We start from the raw sequence: 23,288 nt of genomic DNA on the forward strand, positions 1-23,288 counted from the left end.
GTTATTGTAAGAATGCCCAATCTTAGTTAGTGTAGATAATTGAAATACTATAAGAAGTAAGTACAATGACAGAAAATGAATTATCAAAGCAGCTCACCATGCAGGTTTGATTTTGTAATAAGACTTCCAGCAACAATGGTATTCTGGTATCCTAGTTTCAGTGGAATCAAATCAAATAAAAATCTATTTAATCTAGAGAATCGGGTTCTATAGCAATAACAAAAAATAACCCACCAAATGTTTCAGCATTTATAAAATCTTGCAAACACTTGAATTTTAACAAAAAGAATTTTTGTAAAGTCCTAGCCATGATGGTTAACTGCTTCAATATGAATGGTTTACATCTGTCAAGGCTCCTGAGAAGTAATTTTCCCTAAATTACCTTCAAGATCTTCAAGTTCCTTGGGTTTTGCCCAACGTGACTCTTTTGTTTGAGAATTATAGTAGTAAGGCTTGCCAGAGTCAGACTTATACTCCTTCCAGGGACATTTAGACAATAATTGCTGATGGGGAAAAAATGAATTTGGTTAGTTTTTAAAATACAGAGAAATAATCAGCAACAGCTCCAAATACAATTAAAATAAATATTAACCCAGCTATGTAATTAAAGACGAAGCTATAAATGTGTGAGTTTCAGAACTGGATAGAATGTATACTTTTAAAACTTTTCCTCATCAAAGGAAATGGGAGTTCAGCAATATGAACTAGCCCATCCCAATTAGTTCAGATAATCAGATTTTAACTTCACATGATTTGCTAATAATCAGTGAAGCGGTAAAAGAGTCATGGACTAAAGAATGTCAAAAACGAAAAGCCCCATTTTGGTACAGTTGTGACTGCACTGTCATGTGTTTCAGCATAAACAGGATTGGGAAGACTAAGCCATCTGTAAAAGCAAACGGACCATTGAGTGATCCCTTAAAATAGCTTGAAAGCAAAGTCTCAAACTACCATTAAATATGAGACTAATATTTCCTGAATTTGGGGAAAGTGGGGGGACGATGACTGAAGGCTGAACAAGGAAGGACTGTGGCTGAAGAACTAAGTAACTTGGATTGTTGTACTGATGAACTTGAAGCCAGACTGAAATGAAATTTAGTATGCAGAATAAAGATCACGCAGCAACAAAATCTAAGGACTGAAAGAAGTCAGAAGAGGTAATATATCTCCACTGAAGCCTTTGCCAAGTAACACAGATTCTTACAAGCACGTATCTTGTTTTAATTGCCAGAAAAGATTTCTCAGCTCACTGTCCTATGCACTTCACACACCAGAACCATGTGTGCATTATAAGGCTTCACTGTTGACTCATGTCAACTTCTTGGACACCTAGATTCCTGGAAACTTCTGTTAATAGTGCTGTCACAAACGCCTCTAACCATTTTCTGGCAAATATGAAAATACTTCCAGGAGCCTGCAAATGTCCTCTCACTTTTCCTAGCACAACGGAAATGTCATTTTCAAACTGCACTGTACAAATGAGAGTGGAATGGTGTGAAATGGGAGATATGGACAGAAGCTGGGTACATGAAGGCATCATGCCTACTAAAATATGCTTTCTAAATAAATTCAGTCACATATCACTGATTTCCCCCCTTTACCTCCTTGGAATTCTGATTTTTTTCCTGAAAGATACCTCTACCCTTTGGTCAAGTAACTGCACCCTTTATGTAAGCTACCTACCAATGAACTAACACTTTGGAGGAAATTCGGAGATTTAAGACCACATCGTGTCACACATTTGCTCAACTAGTCAACACCTAATTAAGCAACATTTAGAAATCTTAGTTCAATCTACAAGTTCTAATCAAGTAGGTTGCAAACAGTATACTATACAGTTACGAATGACTTTCACAAAAATTTTCAAAATTTACCTCAGCAGGTGTTTTAAGATCATCAGGTTTCTCCCATGTAGACTGCTTTGTTTCAGTATTGTAATAATACGTCCTTCCATCTGGTGATTTATGCTCAGTCCACATTGATTTCTTTAAAAAAAAAAGTCAAAATGAAGAAATTTAAAATCAGTAAAGAATATCGGGCAAAAATGTCAACATCAAGTAGAATGGAAAATGCTAAAGCATGAACAAAATGCTTTTCATTAACGGGACTTAGATTTCAAGCAACGAGTACCATTCGGAAGTCGAAATTTACGAAAACAAGTCTTCTAAAACTAACTGAAGGTTTTAATTATCTCACTGATTTATACACAGTTCGTCTATAAGGCCAGAAACTACCAGAGACAGCAAGCCTGCTTTTCATTCTAAGGTTGGAGCAGGTGTTTTGTGAGAGCGGGGCTGGATACATTCCATGCAAGGTTATGAGAATACAGAGATCTAAGGATCAAGCAATCAATCGTATTTATTGAGCGCTTACTGTGTGCAGAGCACTGTACTAAGCGCTTGGGAAGTACAAATTGGCAACATATAGAGACAGTCCCTACCCAACAGTGGGCTCACAGTCTAAAAGGGGGAGACAGAGAACAAAACCAAACATACTAACAAAATAAAATAAGGATGGCTGTTACAGGTAACCACCACACTGGTCCTCTTGTTTATTTATTTTTAATATCCAATACCTGAACCGAATATTGGGCATGAGTGCTTCACTGGTGTAACCCAGTATGCAACTGCTTATATTTGTGTAAATGCATTTATCTAGGACCACGATATGTCAAACAGCAACAGTCACGTGTACAGCAATAGACAAGGTGCATCAACCTGATACGCCATTCTTTAACGCACGGTTTGTTGTCAAGAACCCACTCGGTGAAGTCTTAATATTCCCACCAGAACTCAACCGTGGGCTGAAAGCATTAGGTAACTCTCGGCTGTTTGAAAGGGACTGTTTCATTTCAGAGGTTTTCCTGCCCCCCAAAATAGCTCTGCAGCTGGTGGGCTTGTGAGGTTATGAATGGACTTTTTAACTAGGTGGCGGAAAGGAAATGAATCAGGAAGGTTCACCTTTCTTATCACCTCTTGCTTTTTAGCACGAGTGCCTGCCTGACGCTATGTCAATCTGTGGATCCTCAGAGGCCTGAACTCACGTAGTGGGTCAAGCGGAGCCCGGGCTTCTCAGTACCCTTTGCTCTGCACCCCTATCACTTCAGGGGCCTCCACGTGCCAGTTAAGACTCCACTGCCCACGCCTGCAGGGCTCACACATGCGCAGAAGTGAAGCCTAAGGCCCCTTCCACACCTGTCCAGATTCAACACCGTGATTCCAGGTCTCAAGCACTTAGTACAGTGGTCTGCACACAGTAAGCACTCAAATACGACTGATTGATTTTAGGTTCCTTGGAGGGCTTCCTCTCAGGATGCGGCTAGGTAAGCAGAAGCTCCGAATACTTTGCAAGAGAAATGCTGAGGGACAGAATGACACAGAAAAGGAACAGAGATTTGTGCACTACATTTCTAGTTTCTAATCTTATCTCATGAAAGAAATCACAAGAATGATTAGCTCACCTAATTATCTTGTTTCTAGAGGGGCCCTGAAACAACTTGCTTCACCTACATATGCCCTGCTCAGATACTCCTGTCATTTTTCAGGACTGGCCTGCTAATTGTACAGAGAAAACCTTTTGTTGTTGCTGTTGTTCTTTGTTCCATGTTTCGTTTCTGGCTTAGGCTTTTCCTTCTGTTTTCATATGAAAATGGAAGACTTGCAAACTTTACTAAGACACTCGAGTATTACAGACTGTAAGCTCCTTGCGGGCAGGAAACGTTCTACCAGCTCTATTATAGTCTACACTCCCAAGTGCTTAGTACAGGGCTCTGTATACAGTAAGCACTCAATAGATACGATTGATTGATTGAGATGGCTTAGGGTATGGAGTGGGGCATAAGACCTCTGCTGCTAAATTCTAAGAGATACTTAGGTCTATCTCCAAAAGGCACCCAGGCTCTCTATCACCTATCTCAGTAAGTGCCGCCGGGCAGCGGGGAGACTGGACAGATGGAACGGAAAGCTCATTGTGAACCACCAACACTACTGCAAAAGGAAAACTGGCAACTAGACTGATGAAAGTTACCACTGGAGTAATGCACCCAAAGTGCCAAGGGACAAAAAAAGTGTGCTACTAAATTTCATGGCCACAGCATTCAAGTGATTCTCAGTGTAACATTTCCCACCCATGGACACAATCGTTTCATGAAAAGCAGCATGGCTCAGTGGAAAGAGCACGGGCTTTGGAGTCAGAGGTCATGGGTTCAAATCCCGGCTCCGCCAATTGTCAGCTGTGTGACTTTGGGCAAGTCACAACTTCTCTGGGCTGCAGTTACCTCATCTGTAAAATGGGGAAGATTAACACTGTGAGCCCCCCGTTGGGCAACCTGATCACCCTGTGACCTCCCCAGTGCTTAGAACAGTGCTTTGCACATAAGTGCTTAATAAATGCCATCATTATTACTATTATTATTATTATTATTATCATTATGAGTAGCCCCATCCTCAAATGGAAGGAGAGCTCTGCTTGAAGGGGGTCTACTAATTAATTATTCGGAAGGAAACTGAATCCATCTACAGTGCTGGGTATACAGGATAAGTAGTTGGCTTCAGTTTTTTTTTCCTGACGCTGGCAGGTGACAAAATGCCCCCCAAAATAAAAAGCCACAGGAACTGAAAATCAAGTTGAAATTGAACATTTAAATTATGTCACAATTTTACATCAATCTAGTTGAAGTTCCTATCTTATTTTAAAACTGACAAAATCCTCCAACAGTGGTGGCATAAACACTCTGATGCAACAATGGCATAAATGAGGGAAACATAAGGCCCCTGAGATTTCTTCATTGGGGAACCAATTAAAACTAACACTGACTGGTAGATTTTTCATATTGTGGAACTATCCAATGAGGCCTAAATATTACTTGCTATAGGGAGCAGTGTGGCCTAGTGGAGAGAGCATGGGCCTGAAAATCAAGAGGACCTGGTTCTAATCCTGACTCCATCTCTTGTCTGCTACGTGACCTTGGGCAGATCACTTTCTCTGTGTCTCAGTTTTTGTCATAAACAAAAGGGGATGTGTAGAGGAAAAAGTGATGGCATCTAAAAGAGACAGTGGGTGGGCCTTGGCTGGAAAGCAATCTGGGACAATGAAGCTGGAGAAGCAGACAGTTCAGGGTGGGAAGTAAACAGTGCGCTCATGAATTTTTAAATTCACTAACAAAATGACAGCAGAACCCCCATTCAAAAGAATCAAAAAAGAGTTCAACCAATCTTTGCTTTCTGAGCTCATGTGTACAACTACTCTCGATGTGTTCTCAAAAATATCATTCAGGTGAAACAAAATTAGCTGACTTAAAAAACAAAGACATCCAGAGATCAAAAATTGCTTTCAAAACATTACCGGTAAGGCTGACTGCATAGAAGTCTGGGACATATGCGACATCATCATTCCAGGCATGACTGAAGACATCATTCCGGACATCTACAATAAAAATGTGGAAATGTTATCAAAAGATAATGTCATTTTAATATGAAAAAATGGAAATGTTAACACGGACACTAACATACTATAAAAAGAAAAACTAAATCTGTATGAAGCATTATGGTGGCAGCAACTACCTTCATAAATACCTCTAATCAAATCCCTATTCAAATGCTCTCTGGAGATGACAATTTGGTTATTCTTTTTTGTCTGGTTCAATACCAACTGTATTGCTATGGCATTGGTGTAGGTGGAATAGGAAAAGGAAAAGGTGGAATTGTGGCGACTAAGCATTCACTTAAGGATTTTAAGGTTGGGGGGAAGGGGGAACAAATGACCAATAAGAGTGACAGAAAAGAAAAACACAACTACTGAAGAGGCAACATGTGGACAAGCCAAAGATTTATATTTTTTATCAGTACAGAGGGGCATTTTAACTCAGGGGCAGAGGACTGATTCTAGTCTCTGTTCTTCTAGACCGTAAGCTCCTCATGGGAAGGGAATTTGTCTACCAACTCTGTTGTAGTGTACTCTCCAAAGAGCTTATTCCATGCTCTGCATATAGTAAGCACTCAGTAAAAAATCACTGATTGCTTGATTGTCCCATGTCAGTCTCACCAGGCATTTTAGCATCAGTTCTGCCCTTCCCCATTAGCACTTTGAAATTATGAAATTGACAGTGCCCCAAACTTTCTCACCAAACTTTCTTCAGCCTAGTATCAAAAGGGGAAAGAGAAGAATAAATTTTTCAAACCTTGATCACATTCAGCCAGGAATTCAGGACCTGTGTGACTGACCAGAGGTGTAGAGGATGCATGCAATCTGAATTTGTAAATTCACCAAACTACTAAAAATATGAAACCCAAATTGAAAAATGGAAATTTTCAAAGGAAAAGTAAACCTACTATCCAATTTATGACTGGGTGAGTTGAGGTCAATATTGTTTTGTTAACCTGTCAAACATATTCTGGGTTTTTTTTTAAATTTACTTAAAACACTGTCTAATTCAGGAGGTGTCAACAACTTGAATATTTGAAAAATAAACAGAAGAACAAATGCATGCAAAAATAAATTCCCTAGAGAGTCTGCTCTCTGCTTTTACCCTAAAAGAAGCCCCTCTAAAGACAATCAAAAGGAGCTTCAAAGCTTTTAGCATGTTAAATACACATTCAGTTCACAGAATTCGTAAGAGTTCAAAGCAGAGATCAAAAGGAATCGTTACCCATTAAAAACAGGACCTGAAACAATATATTGCAAGGCCATCCACACACAAAAAACATATTTATTTCATGAATTGTCTACATAGCAATGGTCTGACACTGAATTCAGACGCAATGGATCCCATACTGAACACTCTAGTCCCTTTTAAAAAACAGCCCTCATACTTATAATTTTAGATTCTCCGTAGAGTCCAAAGATCAGAATATATGCTAGGAATTTTTTTTTCCAATCTTGCAGTGAATATACCACATAAATACAGAGGGTTTATGAGGAGGGATTATCTCCAAACAAGATTTGGGAAAAGCACATATTTAACTGGGAAACGGTCTTTGAAAAAGTTTACTTATCCCAAAGCTGTTAGGAATATTTCATGTTGCTGACCATCAATCTTTTTTTTTTTAACAAAACAGAAGGTGGCCATTGTTAGCTTAATACTAATAAATCACAATATCAACATGCAATACTTAGCTTATATTTTCTCTAACAAGGCTATTTTTAATTGTCAATTAATAGCCCTATTGAAAAAAATCAAGACCTAGGAAAAATGAATGTTAGAATTTCACGGTATCTGCAACAACTAAAATTCTTGGATTATTATTAAATAACCTAACTCTGTGCAGAAATCACTACATTACCTTTAAAAATTGTTCAAACATGCTAATTTTCAAGATACAATGTATCCTACTCATAGATTCCAAATTTTCTGCTGAATTACAGAACTCACGGCTAAAGCTGTAAAATTTGATTAATTTTAGTATTCATCACACATCTGAAAAAATTAAAAAAAGTTTCATAATTCTAGACTAGCTTCTAAAATATTCCAGTTTGCTAATATAGAAAATTCAGAAGGATCATATTTGCTGTTGGATTGACAGTTTTCATCATAGACGATGAGAAAACAAAAGCTAATGAGTGGTCAATATTTAGTGCCTACTGTTTGACACTCAATAAACACACTAACAAAAAAAGTCACCAAAGTAGTCCAGTGAACATAAAATTCCGGAAAAAATTTACACCATTCCTAGGAAGGGAAATGTAAAGGTAGGTTGGAAAAATTTCAGAGAATCGTCATGTCTTACTGGCTATAAACATCTCATCCACACGTTCTTCAGCTACATGGTTTTAATGTTCATACTTGCTACTCAGAACACTACTGCTCAAAAGCATTAGGTTGAGCAGGTAGAGACAGGTTATCATTGGGGAGAGACTGCTCTCCTCTTCCTCCCTCTAAAAAACAAAACAAAACAAAACAATCCCAACCTGCCCCCAACAAAAAAAACAAGAAAAGAAACCACGTTGACCTACCACCAGCCTGCCCAAGCTTCTTGGGCCTGACCTGAAGTCCCCAAGACAGTGGCACAGTGATGGGAAACAGTCTCTGCTCACTGAATAGATAGCAGATCTGCAATTTCACAGAAACAGGACTAGAAATATAAAGCTCTAAAAGCTTTATATGGTCTTGCCTGCAAGGGGAAATCCCTGTTAACTTTGGGCTGGGGCCAAATGTCAGGACTGGGCTAAGTGATGCCCCAAACGTTCTAAAGGAATTAAAAACAACAACAAAAAACAGACCCTCTCCAAAGAGATACAACCTATACTGTCACGAAACTGGGTATTAATTTGGTAAATTTTGCCCTATTTCATAATGTTATCATATTCCTGAGATATTAAGTGCTATTTTTTCCTTGGGAAATCTATTTTTCACATTAAAAGAATCATAGTCCTATTTTTGTTCAGATACCATTTGTAGAAAAAAGAGCCAAAACTAATTTCGGTGAAAATTTCTTTAAACTAGGAGGCCAAGGAGCCCCCAAAGCCTGAGCAAGTTCACGGCTTTTAGGTACCTTCCTTTTGTTTCTTTCAAGTGCAAAATCTGAGAAACAACACCCCCAAGCCGTACAATCCCATGATGTTTTTAATGAAAATGATGATGCTTTCAGCCAATTGACCTGAAAAAACAAGCACTGGTCACAAGTTCTTTTGTACGTGACTTTATAAATACTGATTAAGAATTTGGTATTTTCAGAATATGATTGGAATCGATACTGTTTGCTGTGTGACCTTGGGCAAGTTGCTTAACTTCTCTGTGCCTCGGTTTCCTCAGCTGTAAAATGGGGATTAAATCCTCCCTCCTAGTTATACAGTGAGCCCCTTGCGGGGCCCATTGTTGGGTAGGGACTGTCTCTATCTGCTGCCAAATTGTACTCTCCAAGGGTTTAGTACAGTGCTCTGCACACAGTAAGCGCTCAATAAATAAGATTGAAAGAATGACAGGGAGAGTGTTCAACTTGACTGACTGACTTGGGCTTAAGCCCCAGGGCTTAGAACAGTGTTTGACACATACAAAGTGCTTAAATACTATTAAAACCACTTTGTTTTATTTTCTAAAAAAGGAGAAAAAAGAAATCTTATCCGTAAAGAACTAAGCTGGCATGTGTAAGTTTGGCTACCAACAGTCCAAAAAGGATTTTTTTCCAGTTGCGTTAAAATTTACAACCAAATACAAATACACTGGCAAATCGGGCTGGAGACAGTAATCGAGTATTTTGCACATCTCCAACCCTGACATCAGCAGAAAACATTCCCATAGTCCCAGTGGCTACTCAACCAAGAAGGCTGCACTTTTAGTCTTCACTTACTAGACCGGGAAACTTAGAATATACCGGGGAGCAAGATACCTTCCCTTGATGGGGTGGGGGATGAGGGGGTAGCACATCAAAACCAGGGGAAAATGATCAAAACAAAAGGCTTTTCCAAGGCAAGAATACAGGCCAACAAACTTGGAAAGTGGTTGGAGTAAGGAAGGTAAACCCGTGGGATTCACAGAAATTCCTTGGAGCTTAACTGTAGTTACTGTGTCCATCTAAAATCATAAAATGAAGATCTTGAGAAATCATCAACCATCAGTTTCAGGCTCCTGTCACCAGAAATGTAGTTAGAACCGTTCTGATAAGGTAACTAGCCTAGTCTAAAACCCCAACTTCTCCCAAGTATCACCAATCCCGCCAAGAATTTGTCGACTCTAAATCCCTCCTACTGCAGAAAGACCAGTCTTCGTGTTCAATGAAGTTTTGGAACAGATGGACGCCATCCTTGAACAATCATCCTTCATGGACCTGCGAGATTCCACAGCACACCTTTTTTCTGGAAGCAACTGGTGCCCCCTAAAACTAGGCCACTCAAGCGTCTCAGCGGCGTCCAAATCAAGATTTATTCATAAAGCCGTGAGAAGGTCACCCATGGAGAAAAGTTCTATTCATACCGATTTTTGGTTCAGAAATCAAAATGAGGATATTCTGTTTTATCTGAGACTGTTCTTTTTGGGGATGAATAAACTGATTCACTCATTCATTCAATCGTATTTATTGAGTGCTTACTGTGTGCAGAGCACTGTACTAAGTGCTTGGGAAGTACAAGTCGGCAACATCTAGAGACGGTCCCTACCCAACAGGGGGCTCACAGTCTAGAAGGGGGAGACAGACAACAAAACATACTAACAAAATAAAATAGACTAAATATGTACAAGTAAAATAAATGGAGTAATAAATCTGTACAAACATATATACATGTGCTATGGGGAGGGGAAGGAGGTAATGCAGGGGGAGGAGGGGGAGACAAAGGAGGGGGCTCATTATTATTATTATTACCTGGGCACCCCCAAGCGCTTTGAACGGTGCTCTTGTACACACTTATTCTATTTATTTTATTTTGTTAATACGCTTTGTTTTGTTGTCTCTCTCCCCCTTCTAGACTGTGAGCCCGCTGTTGGGTAGGGAGCGTCTCTCTGTTGCCAACTCGGCTTACCCAAGCGCTCGGCACAGTGCTCTGCACACAGTAAGCGCTCAAAGACTGTGAGCCCGCTGTTGGGTAGGGCCCGTCTCTAGATTCATTCATTCATTCAATCGTATTTATTCTGAGCACATACGGCTGACTTGCTCAGGCAGGGGATCTGGGAGTGAGTTGATCGGGTTTCGATGGAATGGAACTGGGTCAGACGGGTTGGCCAGATTTCTAAGACTCCATCACCCAAAAACTCCTCACCACTGGCTTTGAAGCAGTCAATCCCCTTGCCCCCTCCTACCTCACCTCGCTATTCTCCTACTACAACCCAGCCCACATACTTCATTTCTCTAATGCTAACCTTCTCGCCGTCCCTTGATCTCGTCTATCTTGCTGCCGACCTCTTTCCCACATCCTACCTTTGGCCTGGAAAGTCCTCCCGTCTCATATCAGACAGTTAACTGCTCTCCCCGACTTCAAAACCTTACTGAAGGCCCATCTCCTCCAAGAACTCTTCCCCTCCTCTCTTTTTCTCCCACTTCCCTTTTGCGTCGCCCTGACTTACTCCCTACATTCATCCTCCCTTCCAACCCCAGAGCACATCTGTATGTATCTGCTTTTTACTTTTTTATATGTCTGTCTCCCCCTCTAGACTGTGAGCTCATTGTGGGCAAGGACTGTGTCTGTTGTTGTATTGTACTCTCCCAAGAGCTTAGAACAGTACTTTGCACCCAGTAAGAACTCAATAAATACGACAATGAATGAACTGCACCTTTCCACTCCACAATTTTTTCATCAAGGTCTCTTTCGTCCAGTTAGTTTCTTATTCAACTTAAATTTTTCTCCTTAAAATAAGCCTTTTTTTTTCCCCTTTGGTTGCCCATCCTCTCCCACATCCAACAGCAACTCCTTAGCAAGGGCTTTACGGCCTCCCCTGCTCAACTCCCTCCGCTTTCATACAGAACAAACCACTACTCTCCCCGCCTTCAAGGCCTTATTAAAATCACATCTCCAAGGTCTTACTCCACTAAGCCCTTCGCTGTACTCCTGCTCCCGAGTCACCTACATACTTGGGTCTATGCCCTTTAAGCACCTGATATTCATCCCACCCTCAACCTCACAGCATTTATGTACAGAACTATAGTTTATTTTAATTTTTCTCCACCTTCTAGACTACAAGCTCCTTGTGGGCAGGGAGCATCTGTCGTCCTGTATTGTGGAGTCTGAGCTCAAAACAGGTCCACTCTGTCCTATTCGTATCATTAACTTGTGTTCAATCTGCATAGTGGAAACAAGAGGATAAATAAAATCACATTTATAACAACAGTGCTCTAGGTGTGTTCCAGGTCTCACTCTGATGCTCTCAAGTTTGGCTTTTCAAATGGCCTTCCAATCCCCAAGTAGCTGCCCCATGCAGATTCACAGAGGACTAACTTGGACTCCCACGTCACAGAACCTAGCTGAAGGGAAACATAATTAGAAAGAAAAAAAAGGGGTGGGGGTTCATGGATCACTGCTCAAGCTAAGTTCTTCCACACTTCTTGGCAGAGTAGGAGTAGAAAACCTCTTTGGAACATAAAATAGGGCGAACTCATCCCCAACACAAAAGCCTATAACTATTAAAAAATTAATTAAACATCAAGTATCACTGCCAACCTCCCACATACTTTAATCAGTTCTAGCACAGTGAGTGTGGGCATTAACCGATACAAACACAAAAAGTTCCCAAACTTCAGGTTCTGCAGAAACATTTCAGACAACAGAATGCCATCTGCTTTGAGTTGAAATGTCACCAATTTCCTGATTGTGGATTATCCAGGTCTGTCCTTCCTCTGACCTCTAGTTTCCTGGATAGTTCACTACTCATTAGCATCTCTACCAAAAGGCGGGTAGAAAAGAAATTCAAGGGGATGAAAAACCAGCCGTAACCAGCCGTGTCTGAGGCTCAAGAACAGTACACTTATGGTCACTGATGGAGAACCTGGGAGGGCTGTGAAGCATGACTTTTCAGTTGGTTTGGGAAGTGAAGCGCTCCAGGGTGTTGCCTGTGGTATTTACAAGAGCCAAGGGGCGAGACAAAGACCCCCAAAATCGTGGGGCCAAATGACTTGCCATCCACCTTGCACTAAAGACAACATAGGAAGAAATCACAAAGCACAACTCGAGGGTCTGAATGGAAATGCTCTCTGGTGGGAAGTAATCTTAAATGGAAAATGGTTACTGCAGCACCAGCACAGATTAAGGGCCTCGAGGCAAATCACGACCAGCATCCCAGAGGTTATATCAATCACTGAGAGGGTTACTTTCAAAGTACTTTAAAAAAGATAAAAATATTTGCATACAAAATGACTAGCTGGTGGCTCGGTTTGGAGGGGGGGGGGGGGGGAAAATAGTGCCGTGGCATCAGATAGCAAGGGTAAGCAGGTCAATCCCTTGCAAAACTTACCTTGACTGGCCCAATGGAAACAGAAGGCCCCAGAAAAGAGAGAAGCAGCTGGCAGTAGCAAATTGTTTTATTTTATCTTTCTGTGGAAAGAAACTAATTTTAAATAAGAACCAGAGCATTTAAAGAATAAATATATATTTTTAAAAGCCCAATATTTAGTTTGAGCAGCTCTACAAAGAAAGCAAGAGCTCCCTGCTGCTTAGTTGCTGCAAAGAACGGGAGAGACATCAGAGGACCTCTCCTCCACCGCTAAGGGAATGACATGATGTAGGCGCAGGGATTCGATCTTTCAAGTCAACTGCCTCTGAGGGAAGCCTGCCATTCCAATTATTCTTTTGGCATTGTTAAGGGAGGCACGTGGGAAAACTACTCCACATAGATGCACTACTCTCCTATCCTTGGGATTCCAGAAAAGATGACCTCTTCCTCTGCTCACTCTCTGGACGGTCCAAAATCCACTTTAAATCGGAGCTTTAGCAGACTCAAACGAAAGAGAACCAAGCTCATTCCTTGAAATCTGGACAGCTTCAATATCCACAGTAACCCAGCAACTTTAAGGGTATTCTATACAGCAGCTAGCACCCTGTGGGCAACCAAGTACATGTCATTCATGCTGACTAAATTGGGTTACCTTTCCTACTGAATATTCTAGGCCCTGAACTCTAACAAAAGTCACTGAGCAGCATTAGCAATCGAATTCACAATTTTCAACGGAGATCCTACGCTAAAGATGGAAGGGACTAACAGCTCTTAAGCTGGAGTGGAGGAAAGCGCAACAATTTATATTCTAAATAATACAATTTCAATTAGCCTGGATAGAAGAAACATGAACAGTGAATTACATACTTGTCACTTTCTTATGGAAAACCTGGGTTGAAGAAAGAAAAACGTAGGGAAACATCTAAGGGATTCTACATAACACCTGCTTAAATTTCAAAGCAAACCATTAATTGTTGACTTGGGAAATCCACATAATATAATGTGAATAGAATAGATTTCTAGCTCTGAGATGACATCAACATGCTAGAAGACAAAACCATTATTACACCAAACGCATGACTAGTTGCATACTATTTCTTAACAGAACACACACACGTACAAGCACACACCTCAAATGTACCTATTGCTGTCAAAGTAAACTTTAGGTGTTCTTTAAACTGGAATGAATGAATTCAAGTTATTAGCGTGTCCAAATCATAAAATGAGATATGTTTGTAAGCCAACATTTAATTTACAATTTATTTTAACAAAAAAAAAACCCTAAGTCCTCAATCCGTTTCCTGCAGCATTTGAACAGTCTTTGAAATAAATTGTTTCCAGAGTGATGCCAAGAAGAACAAGGATAAAAAGTTGTCTTACTTGTCCCATCGCATGTCCACCCATTGAGGACATCATTTGCGGCATCATCCCGTGTGGAACAGGTGGCATATTTGGTGGTCTCTGGCCCATTGGGTGAATTCCCATGGGAGGATAGTGCATGCCTGGATGCCCCATCTGAAAAGTAATGTTCAAAAGAAAACATTAACTGAATATATTAAGTTCAAAAAAAAACCAAGGAAGGCTCTCTAGTGGCACAATATCTGGCTTATTACTACAGTAACCCTGAGAGTGTGTTCCTCTCATTCCATTTACTAACGGAATTATATGCGCTCACACAAGTACGAGTGATGCTTACACCATTCACACTTGTGACCGGCCAAACTCCAGGAAAGAGTAGGTCGCTAAAAATAAGACTGGAAAAGTAAAGTGTAGAATAAACAATTGTGAATGACAATTAAGGGAGAGGAACCCACTTGTGTCACTCCCAAGGAGGAAGTGGGAGAAGGGAAAGACGCTGATCTTCAGCCAGGCTCGGCCCCATTTGGTAATAAAGGTAATGACAATTGTGGTATTTGAAGTGCATACCGTGTGCCAAGCACTGTACTTGGCGCTGGGATAGATACAAGTTGATCATGTCAGACACGGTACTTGTCCCTCACTGGGCTAAGTCGGAGGGAGAAGGGGGTACTGAAATCCCCTTTTGACAGACGAGGAAACTGAGGCCTAGAGAAGTGAAGTGACTTACCCAAGGTCACACGGCAGTCAAATGGCAGATCTGGGATTAGAACCCAGGTCCCCTGACTCCTCAGTTCTTTCCACTAGGCCACGCTACTTAATAAAGTGGGCACCTGTCCCCTGACATTACCCACACCTACAAGCTAGGCTGAAAAATAGGTAGCCCTTTACCCCCCTCAAGACAGTAAACAGACACCCAAGAGCCGGGAGAGAACTATCGCTTGCACAGAAAACCGAGACCTACTTAAGAAAGTAAAACAAAACAAAACACCAGCCCCTATGTACCTTTCAAAACATAATGGGCATGGAACGTGTCTGCTAATTTTGTCATACCTTACTTCTCCCAAGCACTTAGTACAGTACTTTGCACACAGTAAGCGCTTAATAAAGACAATAGATCAGCGCTCCACATATACCTCATTAAGGGCAGGGAACGTGTCTACTAATTCTGGTGTATTAGTACTCAAGCACTTAGCACAGTGCTCTGCACACAGTAAGTGCTCAATAAATACCACTGACTCACAGTAAAGCGCTCAATAAATGAGAAATCTTCTCCGGAAAAGGTAGCCTTTGCAGGTGGGGGGGGGCGATGGGCAACCAAACTGTAAACCCGTTGTGGTCAAGGATTGTCTCTCTTTACTGCTGTATTGTACTTTCCAAGTGATTAGTAATAATAATAATGATGGCATTTATTCAGCGCTTACCATGTGCAAAGCACTGTTCTAAGCACTGGGGAGATTACAAGGTGATCAAGTTGTCCCACAGGGTGCTCACAGTCTTAATCCCCATTTTTACAGATGAAGGAACTGAGGCCCAGAGAAGTTAAGTGACTTGCCCATAGTCACACAGCTGACAAGTGGTGGAGCCGGGATTTGAACCCATGACCTCTGACTCCAAAGCCCGTGTTCTTTCCACTGAGCCACGCTGCTTCACTAGTACAGTGCACCGCACACAGTAAGTGCTTAATAAAGACAATTAAACAGTGCTCTACACAGACCTCATTAGGGGCATGGAACGTGTCTACTAATTCTGTTGTATTAGTACTCTCCCAAGCACTTAGCACAGTGCTCTGCACACAGTAAGTGTTCAATAAATACCACTGACTGACAGTAAAGCGCTCAATAAACGAGAAATCTTCTCTGGAAAAGGTAGCCTTTGCAGGCGGCGGGGCAGCGGGCGACCAAACTGTAAGCCTGCTGTGGGCAAGGACTGTCTCTCTTTACTGCTGTATTGTACTTTCCAAGCCCTTAGTACAGTGCTCTACACACAGTAGGTGCTCAATAAATACAACTGAATGAATGAATGTTGGACAAGGACTGTGTCCGACTTGATTACCTCATATCTACACCAGAGATTAGAACAGTGCTTGGCACATACTAAGCGCTTAACAAATACCAGTATTATTCTTCTCTGTGCCTCAGTGACCTCATCTGTAAAATGGGGAGACGGTGCACCCCATGTGGGAAAGGGACAGTGTCCAACTTGATTACCTTGCATCTCCCTCAGTGCTTAAAACAGTGCTTGGCACATAGGAAGGGCTAACACCCTATCACCGTTAGCTATCACCTTGTACCCCCCCAGCACTTAGCACAGTGCTCAGCACATCATAAGCGCTTAACAAACCCCACCGCTATTATTGTCTGGGCCTCATTTCCCTCAAGTATCAAATGGGGCTGAAGCCTGCGGGCCCCACGTGGGACAACCCGATTCCCTTGTATCCCCCGCCCCAGTGCTTAGCACAGTGCTGGGCACACCGAGAAGCACCGTGGCTCAGTGGAGAGAGCCCGGGATTGGGAGTCGGAGGTCAAGGTTGGGTGACTTTGGGCAAGTCACTTCTTTGGGCCTCAGTTCCCTCATCTGGAAAATGGGGACTGTGAGCCCCCCGGGGGACAACCTGATCACCCTGCAACTTCCCCAGCGCTTGGCACATAGTAAGTGCCTAACAAATACCATTATCATTACTACTACTGCTTGGGCCTCAGTTCCCTCCTGTGGAAAATGGGGACTGCGAGCCCCCCGGGGGACGACCTGATCACCTGGTCACCTCTGCAGTGCTTAGAACAGTGCTTGGCACATAGTAAGCGCCTAACAAATACCATTATTATTATTACTATTATTGTTAGGGCCTCAGTTCCCTCCTCTGAAAAATGGGGACTGTGAGCCCCCGGGGAGATGACCTGATCACCCTGTAACCTCCCTAGTGCTTAGAACAGTGCTCGGCACATAGTAAGCGCCTAATCCCACTATTATTGTGTGGTCCTCAGTTCCCTCCTCTGGAAAATGGGGACTGTGAGCCCCCCGGGGGACGACCCGATCACCTCCCCGGTGCTTAGCACAGTGCTTGGCACCTAGTAAGCGCTTGATAAATGCCACCACTATTATTAGCAAATGCCACCGCCACCAGGTTGAGGTGATTTGGTCATCATCAGTCATATTTATTGAGCGCTTACTGTGTGCAGAGCACTGTACTAAGCGTTTGGGAAGTACAAGTTGGCAACGTCCCCCGGGGGCCTACCTGATCACCCAGGCACCTTCCCAGCGCTTCGAACAGTCCTTGGCACCTATTAAGCGCCTAATACCATTATTATTATTATTATTACTATTATTGTGTGGGCCTCAGTTCCCTCCTCTGGAAAATGGGGACTGTGGGCCCCCGGGGGGAAGACCTGATCACCTGGTCATCTCCCCAGCGCTTGGCACCTAGTAAGTGTTTGATAAATGCCACCATTATTATTAGTAAACGCCACCACCGCCGCCACCAGGATGAGGTGATTTGGTCATTCATTCAATCGTATTTATTGAGCGCTTACTGTGTGCAGAGCACTGTACTAGGCGCTTGGGAAGTCCAAGCCGGCAACATCTAGAGACGGTCCCTACCCGACAGCGGGCTCACAGTCTAGACGGGGGAGAGAGGCAACAAAACAAGGCATATTAACAAAATAAAATAAACAGAATAGTGAATCCGTACAAGTAAAATAAACAGAGTAATAGATCTGTATAGACATATATACAGGTGTGCTGTGGGGAGGGGGAGGAGGTAAGGTGAGTGGACGACCTGATTAGAGAAGCAGCGTGGCTCAGTGGAAAGAGCCCGGGCTTTGGAGTCCACTGTTGGGTAGGGACCGTCCCTATATGTTGCCAACTTGTACTCCCCAAGCGCTTAGTACAGTGCTCTGCACACAGTAAGCGCTCAATAAATACTATTGAATGAATGAATGAATGAGTCAGAGGTCATGGGTTCAAATCCCAGCTCTGCTGTGTCACTTTGGGCAAGTCACTTAACTTCTCTGGGCTTCAGTTCCCTCATCTGGAAAATGGGGATTAAGACTGTGAGCACCCCCCCATGGGACAACCTCATAAGCTTGTAACCTCCCCAGCGCTTTGAACAGTGCTTTGCACATAGTCGGCGCTTAATAAATTAATGAATTAATAAATTCATTCATTCCTTCATTCACTCAATCGTGTTTATTGACCGCTTACTGTGTGCAGAGCACTGTACTAAGCGCTTGGGAAGTACAAGTCGGCAACATCTAGAGACGGTCCCTACCCAACAGCGGGCTCACAGTCTAGAAGGGGGAGACAGACAACAAAACAAAACATATTAACAAAGTAAAATACACTAAATATGTACAAGTAAAATAAATAAATGGAGTAATAAATCTGTAGAAACATATATAAATGTGCTGTGGGGAGGGGAAGGAAGTAAAGTGGGGGGGGAGGGGGAGAGGAAGGAGGGGGCTTATTATTATTATCATTATTATTATCATCACCTGGGCACCCCCCAAGCACTTCGAACGGTGCTCTTGTACATATTTATTCTATTTTGTTAATATGTTTTGTTGTCTGTCTCCTCCTTCTAGACTGTGAGCCCGCTGTTGGGTTAAGAGAAGCAGCGTGGCTCAGTGGAAAGAGCCCGGGCTTTGGAGTCAGTGGTCATGGGTTCAAATCCCGCCTCCGCCAATTGTCAGCTGTGTGACTCTGGGCAAGTCACTTCACTTCTCTGGGCCTCAGTTCCCTCATCTGTAAAATGGGGATGAAAACCGTGAGCCCCCCCGTGGGACAACCTGATCACCTTGTAACCTCCCCAGCGCTTAGAACAGGGCTTTGCACATAGTAAGTGCTTAATAAATGCCATTATTATTATTATTATCACCTGGACACCCCCCAAGCGCTTCGAACGGTGCTCTTGTACATAATTATTCTATTTATTTTATTTTGTTAGTACGTTTTGTTTTGTTGTTTGTCTGCCTCCCCCTTCTAGATTGTGAGCCCGCTGTTGGGTAGGGACCGTCTCTAGATGTTGCCAACTCGGACTTCCCAAGCGCTCAGCACAGTGCTCTGCACACAGTAAGCGCTCAATGACTGTGTGCCCGCTGTTGGGTAGGGCCCGTCTCTAGATTCATTCATTCATTCGTATTTATTGAGCGCTTACTGTGTGCAGAGCACTGTACTAAGCACTTGGGAAGTACAAGTTGGCAACATGTAGAGACGGTCCCTACCTAACAATGGGCTCACAGTCTAGAAGGGGGAGACAGAGAACAAAACAAACCATATTAACAGAATAAAATAAATAGAACAAATATGTACAAGTAAAATAGAGTAATAAATACGTACAAACATATATACGTACATACAGGTGCTGTGGGGAAGGGAAGGAGGTAAGGTGGAGGGGATGGAGAGGGGGAGGAAGGAGGGGGCTTACTGTGTGCACAGCACTGTACTAAGCGCTTGGGAAGTACAAGTTGGCAACATATGGAGACGGCTAGATGTTCCCAACTCGGATTTCCCAAGCGCTCTGCACAGTGCTCTGCACACAGTAAGCGCTCAATGACTGTGAGCCCGCTGTTGGGTAGGGCCCATCTCTAGATGTTGCCAACTTGGACTTCCCAAGCGCTTAGTCCAGTGCTCTGCACACAGCAGGCGCTCAATAAATACGACAATGAATGAATACAGAGACGGCTAGATGCTGCCCACTCGGACTTCCCAAGCGCTCAGCACAGCGCTCTACACACAGTAAGCGCTCAATGACTGTGAGCCCACTGTTGGGTAGGGCCCATCTCTAGATGTTGCCAACTCGGACTTCCCAAGCGCTTAGTCCGGTGCTCTGCACACAGTAGGCGCCCAATAAATACGACTGAATGAAGGAATATAGAGACGGCTAGATGCTGCCAACTCGGACTTCCCAAGCGCTTAGTGCAGTGCTCTGCACACAGCAGGCGCTCAATAAATACAGCTGAATGAATATAGAGATGGCTACATGCTGCCAACTGGGCCTTCCCAAGCGCTCTGCACACACTAAGCGCTCAATGACTGTGAGCCCGCAGTTGGGTAGGGCCCGTCTCTAGATGTTGCTCTGCACACAGTAGGCGCCCAATAAATACGACTGAATGAATGAATATAGAGACGGCTAGATGCTGCCACCTTGGACATCCCAAGCGCTTAGTCCAGTGCTCTGCACACAGTAGGCGCCCAATAAATACGACTGAATGAATATAGAGACGGCTAGATGCTGCCAACTCGGACTTCCCAAGTGCTTAGTGCAGTGCTCTGCACACAGCAGGCGCTCAATAAATATGGCTGAATGAATGAATATAAAGATGGCTAGATGCTGCCAACTCGGCCTTCCCAAGCGCTCTGCAGCGTGGTGCAGTGGGAAGCACTCGGGCTTTGGAGTCAGAGGTCATGGGTTCAACCAGCTGTGTGACTTTGGGCAAGTCACTTCACTTCCCTGGGTCTCAGTTACCGCATCTGTAAAATGGGGATTAAGACTGTGAGCCCAACCTGATCACCTTGTAACCTCCCCAGAGCTTAGTACGGTGCTTTGCACAGAGTAAGCGCTTAATAAATGCCATCATTATTATTAGTAGTAGTAAGCGCTCGATGACTGTGAGCCCACGGTAGGCCCAAGCGCTTAGCCCAGTGCGCTGCACACAGTGGGCGCTCGATAAACGCGATGGAATGAATGAATGAATGAGCAAGCGCTTGATAAGCGCTCCCTTCCCCACAGCACCTGTATATATGTACATATGTTTGTACATATTTATTACTCTATTTATTTATTCATTTTACTTGTATGTTTGGTTTTGTTCTCTGTCTCCCCCTTTTAGACTGTGAGCCCACTGCTGGGTAGGGACCGTCTCTAGATGTTGCCAACTTGGACTTCCCAAGCGCTCAGTCCAGTGCTCTGCACACAGTAAACGCTCAATAAATACGATTGATGATGATGTTGGGTAGGGACTGTCTCTTTATGTTGCCAACTTGGACTTCCCAAGCGCTTAGTCCAGTGCTCTGCACATAGTAAGCGCTCAATAAATACGATTGACTGATAAATACGACTGAATGGATGAATGATCTTTTAGACTGTGAGCCCACTGTTGGGTAGGGACCGTCTCTATATGTTGCCAACTTGTACTTCCCAAGCGCTTAGTCCAGTGCTCGGCACACAGTAAGCGCTCAATAAATACGATTGATTGATTGAATGGATGAATGATATTTCGGACTGTGAGCCCACTGTTGGGTAGGGCCTGTCTCTATATGTTGCCAACTTGGACTTCCCAAGCGCTTAGTCCAGTGCTCGGCACACAGTAAGCGCTCAATAAATACGACTGATTGATTGAATGAGCGAATGAAGGAATGGGCGGGTGCGTCGGTCGTGTGTGCGTGTGTGTGTGTGTGTGTGTGTGTTGAATGAATCATCATCATCAATTGTATTTATCGAGCGCGTACTATGTGCAGAGCACTGGACTAAGCGCTTGGGAAGTACAAATTGGCAACATCTAGAGACGGTCCCTACCCAACAGTGGGCTCGCAGTCTAAAAGGGGGAGACAGAGAACAAAACCGAACATACTAACAAAATAAAATAAATAGAATAGATGTGTACAAGTAAAATAAATAGAGTGATAAATATGTACAAACATATATACAGGTGCTGTGGGGAAGGGAAGGAGGTAAGATGGGGGGGATGGAGAGGGGGACCTGTATATTTGTTTGTACATACTTATTACTCTATTTATTTATTTACTTATTTTATTTGTACGTATCTATTCTGTTTATTTTACTTTGTTAGCACGTTTGGTTTTTGTTCTGTCTCCCCCTTTGAGACTGTGAGCCTGCTGTTGGGTAGGGACCGTCTCTAGATGTTGCCAACCTGTACTTCCCAAGCGCTCAGTACAGCGCTCTGCACACAGTAAGCGCTCAATAAATAATAATAATAATGATGGCATTTGTTAAGCGCTTACTACGTGCAGAGCACTGCGCTGGGGGGGATACAAGGTGAGTAATTTGTCCCACGTGGGGCTCGCGGTCCTCATCCCCATTTTACCGATGAGGGAAACTGAGGCTCAGAGAAGTGACTTGCCCCAGGTCACACAGCAGACCTGTGGCCGAGCCAGGATTCGAACCCATGACCTCTGACTCCCGAGCCCGGGCTCTTTCCAATGGGGCACGCTGCTTCTCCTGCGATTGACGATGATAATAATAATAATGATGATGGCATTTGTTAAGCGCTTCCTATGTGCAGAGCACTGTTCTAAGCGCTGGGGGGGGACACAAGGTGATCAAGTTGTCCCGCATGGGGCTCACAGTCAATCCCCATTTTACAGATGAGGGAACTGAGGCTCAAAGAAGCGACTTGCCCAAGGTCGCACAGCAGACCTGTGGCCAAGCCGGGATTCGAACCCATGACCTCTGACTCCAAAGCCCGGGCTCTTTCCAATGGGCCACGCTGCTTCTCCTACGATTGCTGATGATAATAATAATAACAATGACGGCATTTGTTAAGCGCTTCCTATGTGCAGAGCACTGTTCTAAGCGCTGGGGGGGGATACAAGGTGATCAAGTTGTCCCGCATGGGGCTCACAGTCAATCCCCATTTTACAGATGAGGTAACTGAGGCTCAGAGAAGTTAAGTGACTTGCCCAAGGTCGCACAGCAGACCCGTGGCCGAGCCGGGATTCGAACCCACGACCTCTGACTTCCGAGCCCGGGCTCTTTCCAATGGGCCACAATGCTTCTCCTACAATTGATGATGCTGATTTGTACTTCCCAAGCGCTTAGTCCAGTGCTCTGCACATAGTAAGCGCTCAATAAATACGATTGATGATGATGAGAGGAATGAATGAATGAAGGGGTGAGCGAATGAAGGAGTGGGCGGGGGCGTCCGCTCCCTGAGGCGTCGGTCATATGTGTGTGTGTGTGTGTGTGTGTGTGTGTGTGTGTGTGTGTGTGTGTCATCATCATCAATCAATCAATCAATCGTATTTATTGAGCGCTTACTATGTGCAGAGCACTGTACTAAGCGCTTGGGAAGTACAAATTGGCAACACATAGAGACGGTCCCTACCCAACAGTGGGCTCACATTC

At 43.4% G+C, this 23,288-nt stretch overlaps 1 protein-coding gene across 6 annotated transcripts in view; it reads right to left on the minus strand.

Annotated features, from left to right (window-relative positions):
- Positions 1-23,288, minus strand: part of PRPF40A (pre-mRNA processing factor 40 homolog A) — a 43,376-nt gene that overhangs the window by 16,231 nt on the left and 3,857 nt on the right. For 3 of the 6 annotated variants that reach the window (XM_038750819.1, XM_038750821.1, XM_038750818.1), the window contains exons 2-6: positions 14,231-14,365; positions 5,344-5,424; positions 1,875-1,985; positions 383-503; positions 98-151 (exon numbers count right to left, since the gene is read on the minus strand). In XM_038750819.1, coding sequence (XP_038606747.1) covers positions 98-151; positions 383-503; positions 1,875-1,985; positions 5,344-5,424; positions 14,231-14,365 — 502 coding nt within the window. Of the gene's footprint in view, positions 1-97; positions 152-382; positions 504-1,874; positions 1,986-5,343; positions 5,425-12,871; positions 12,901-14,230; positions 14,366-23,288 lie in introns of those variants that run through there. The other 3 variants (XM_038750823.1, XM_038750822.1, XM_038750820.1) reach the window with 2 other exon arrangements.

The sequence above is a fragment of the Tachyglossus aculeatus genome, chromosome 9, assembly GCF_015852505.1.
Source record: "Tachyglossus aculeatus isolate mTacAcu1 chromosome 9, mTacAcu1.pri, whole genome shotgun sequence".
Lineage (NCBI taxonomy): Eukaryota > Metazoa > Chordata > Mammalia > Monotremata > Tachyglossidae > Tachyglossus > Tachyglossus aculeatus.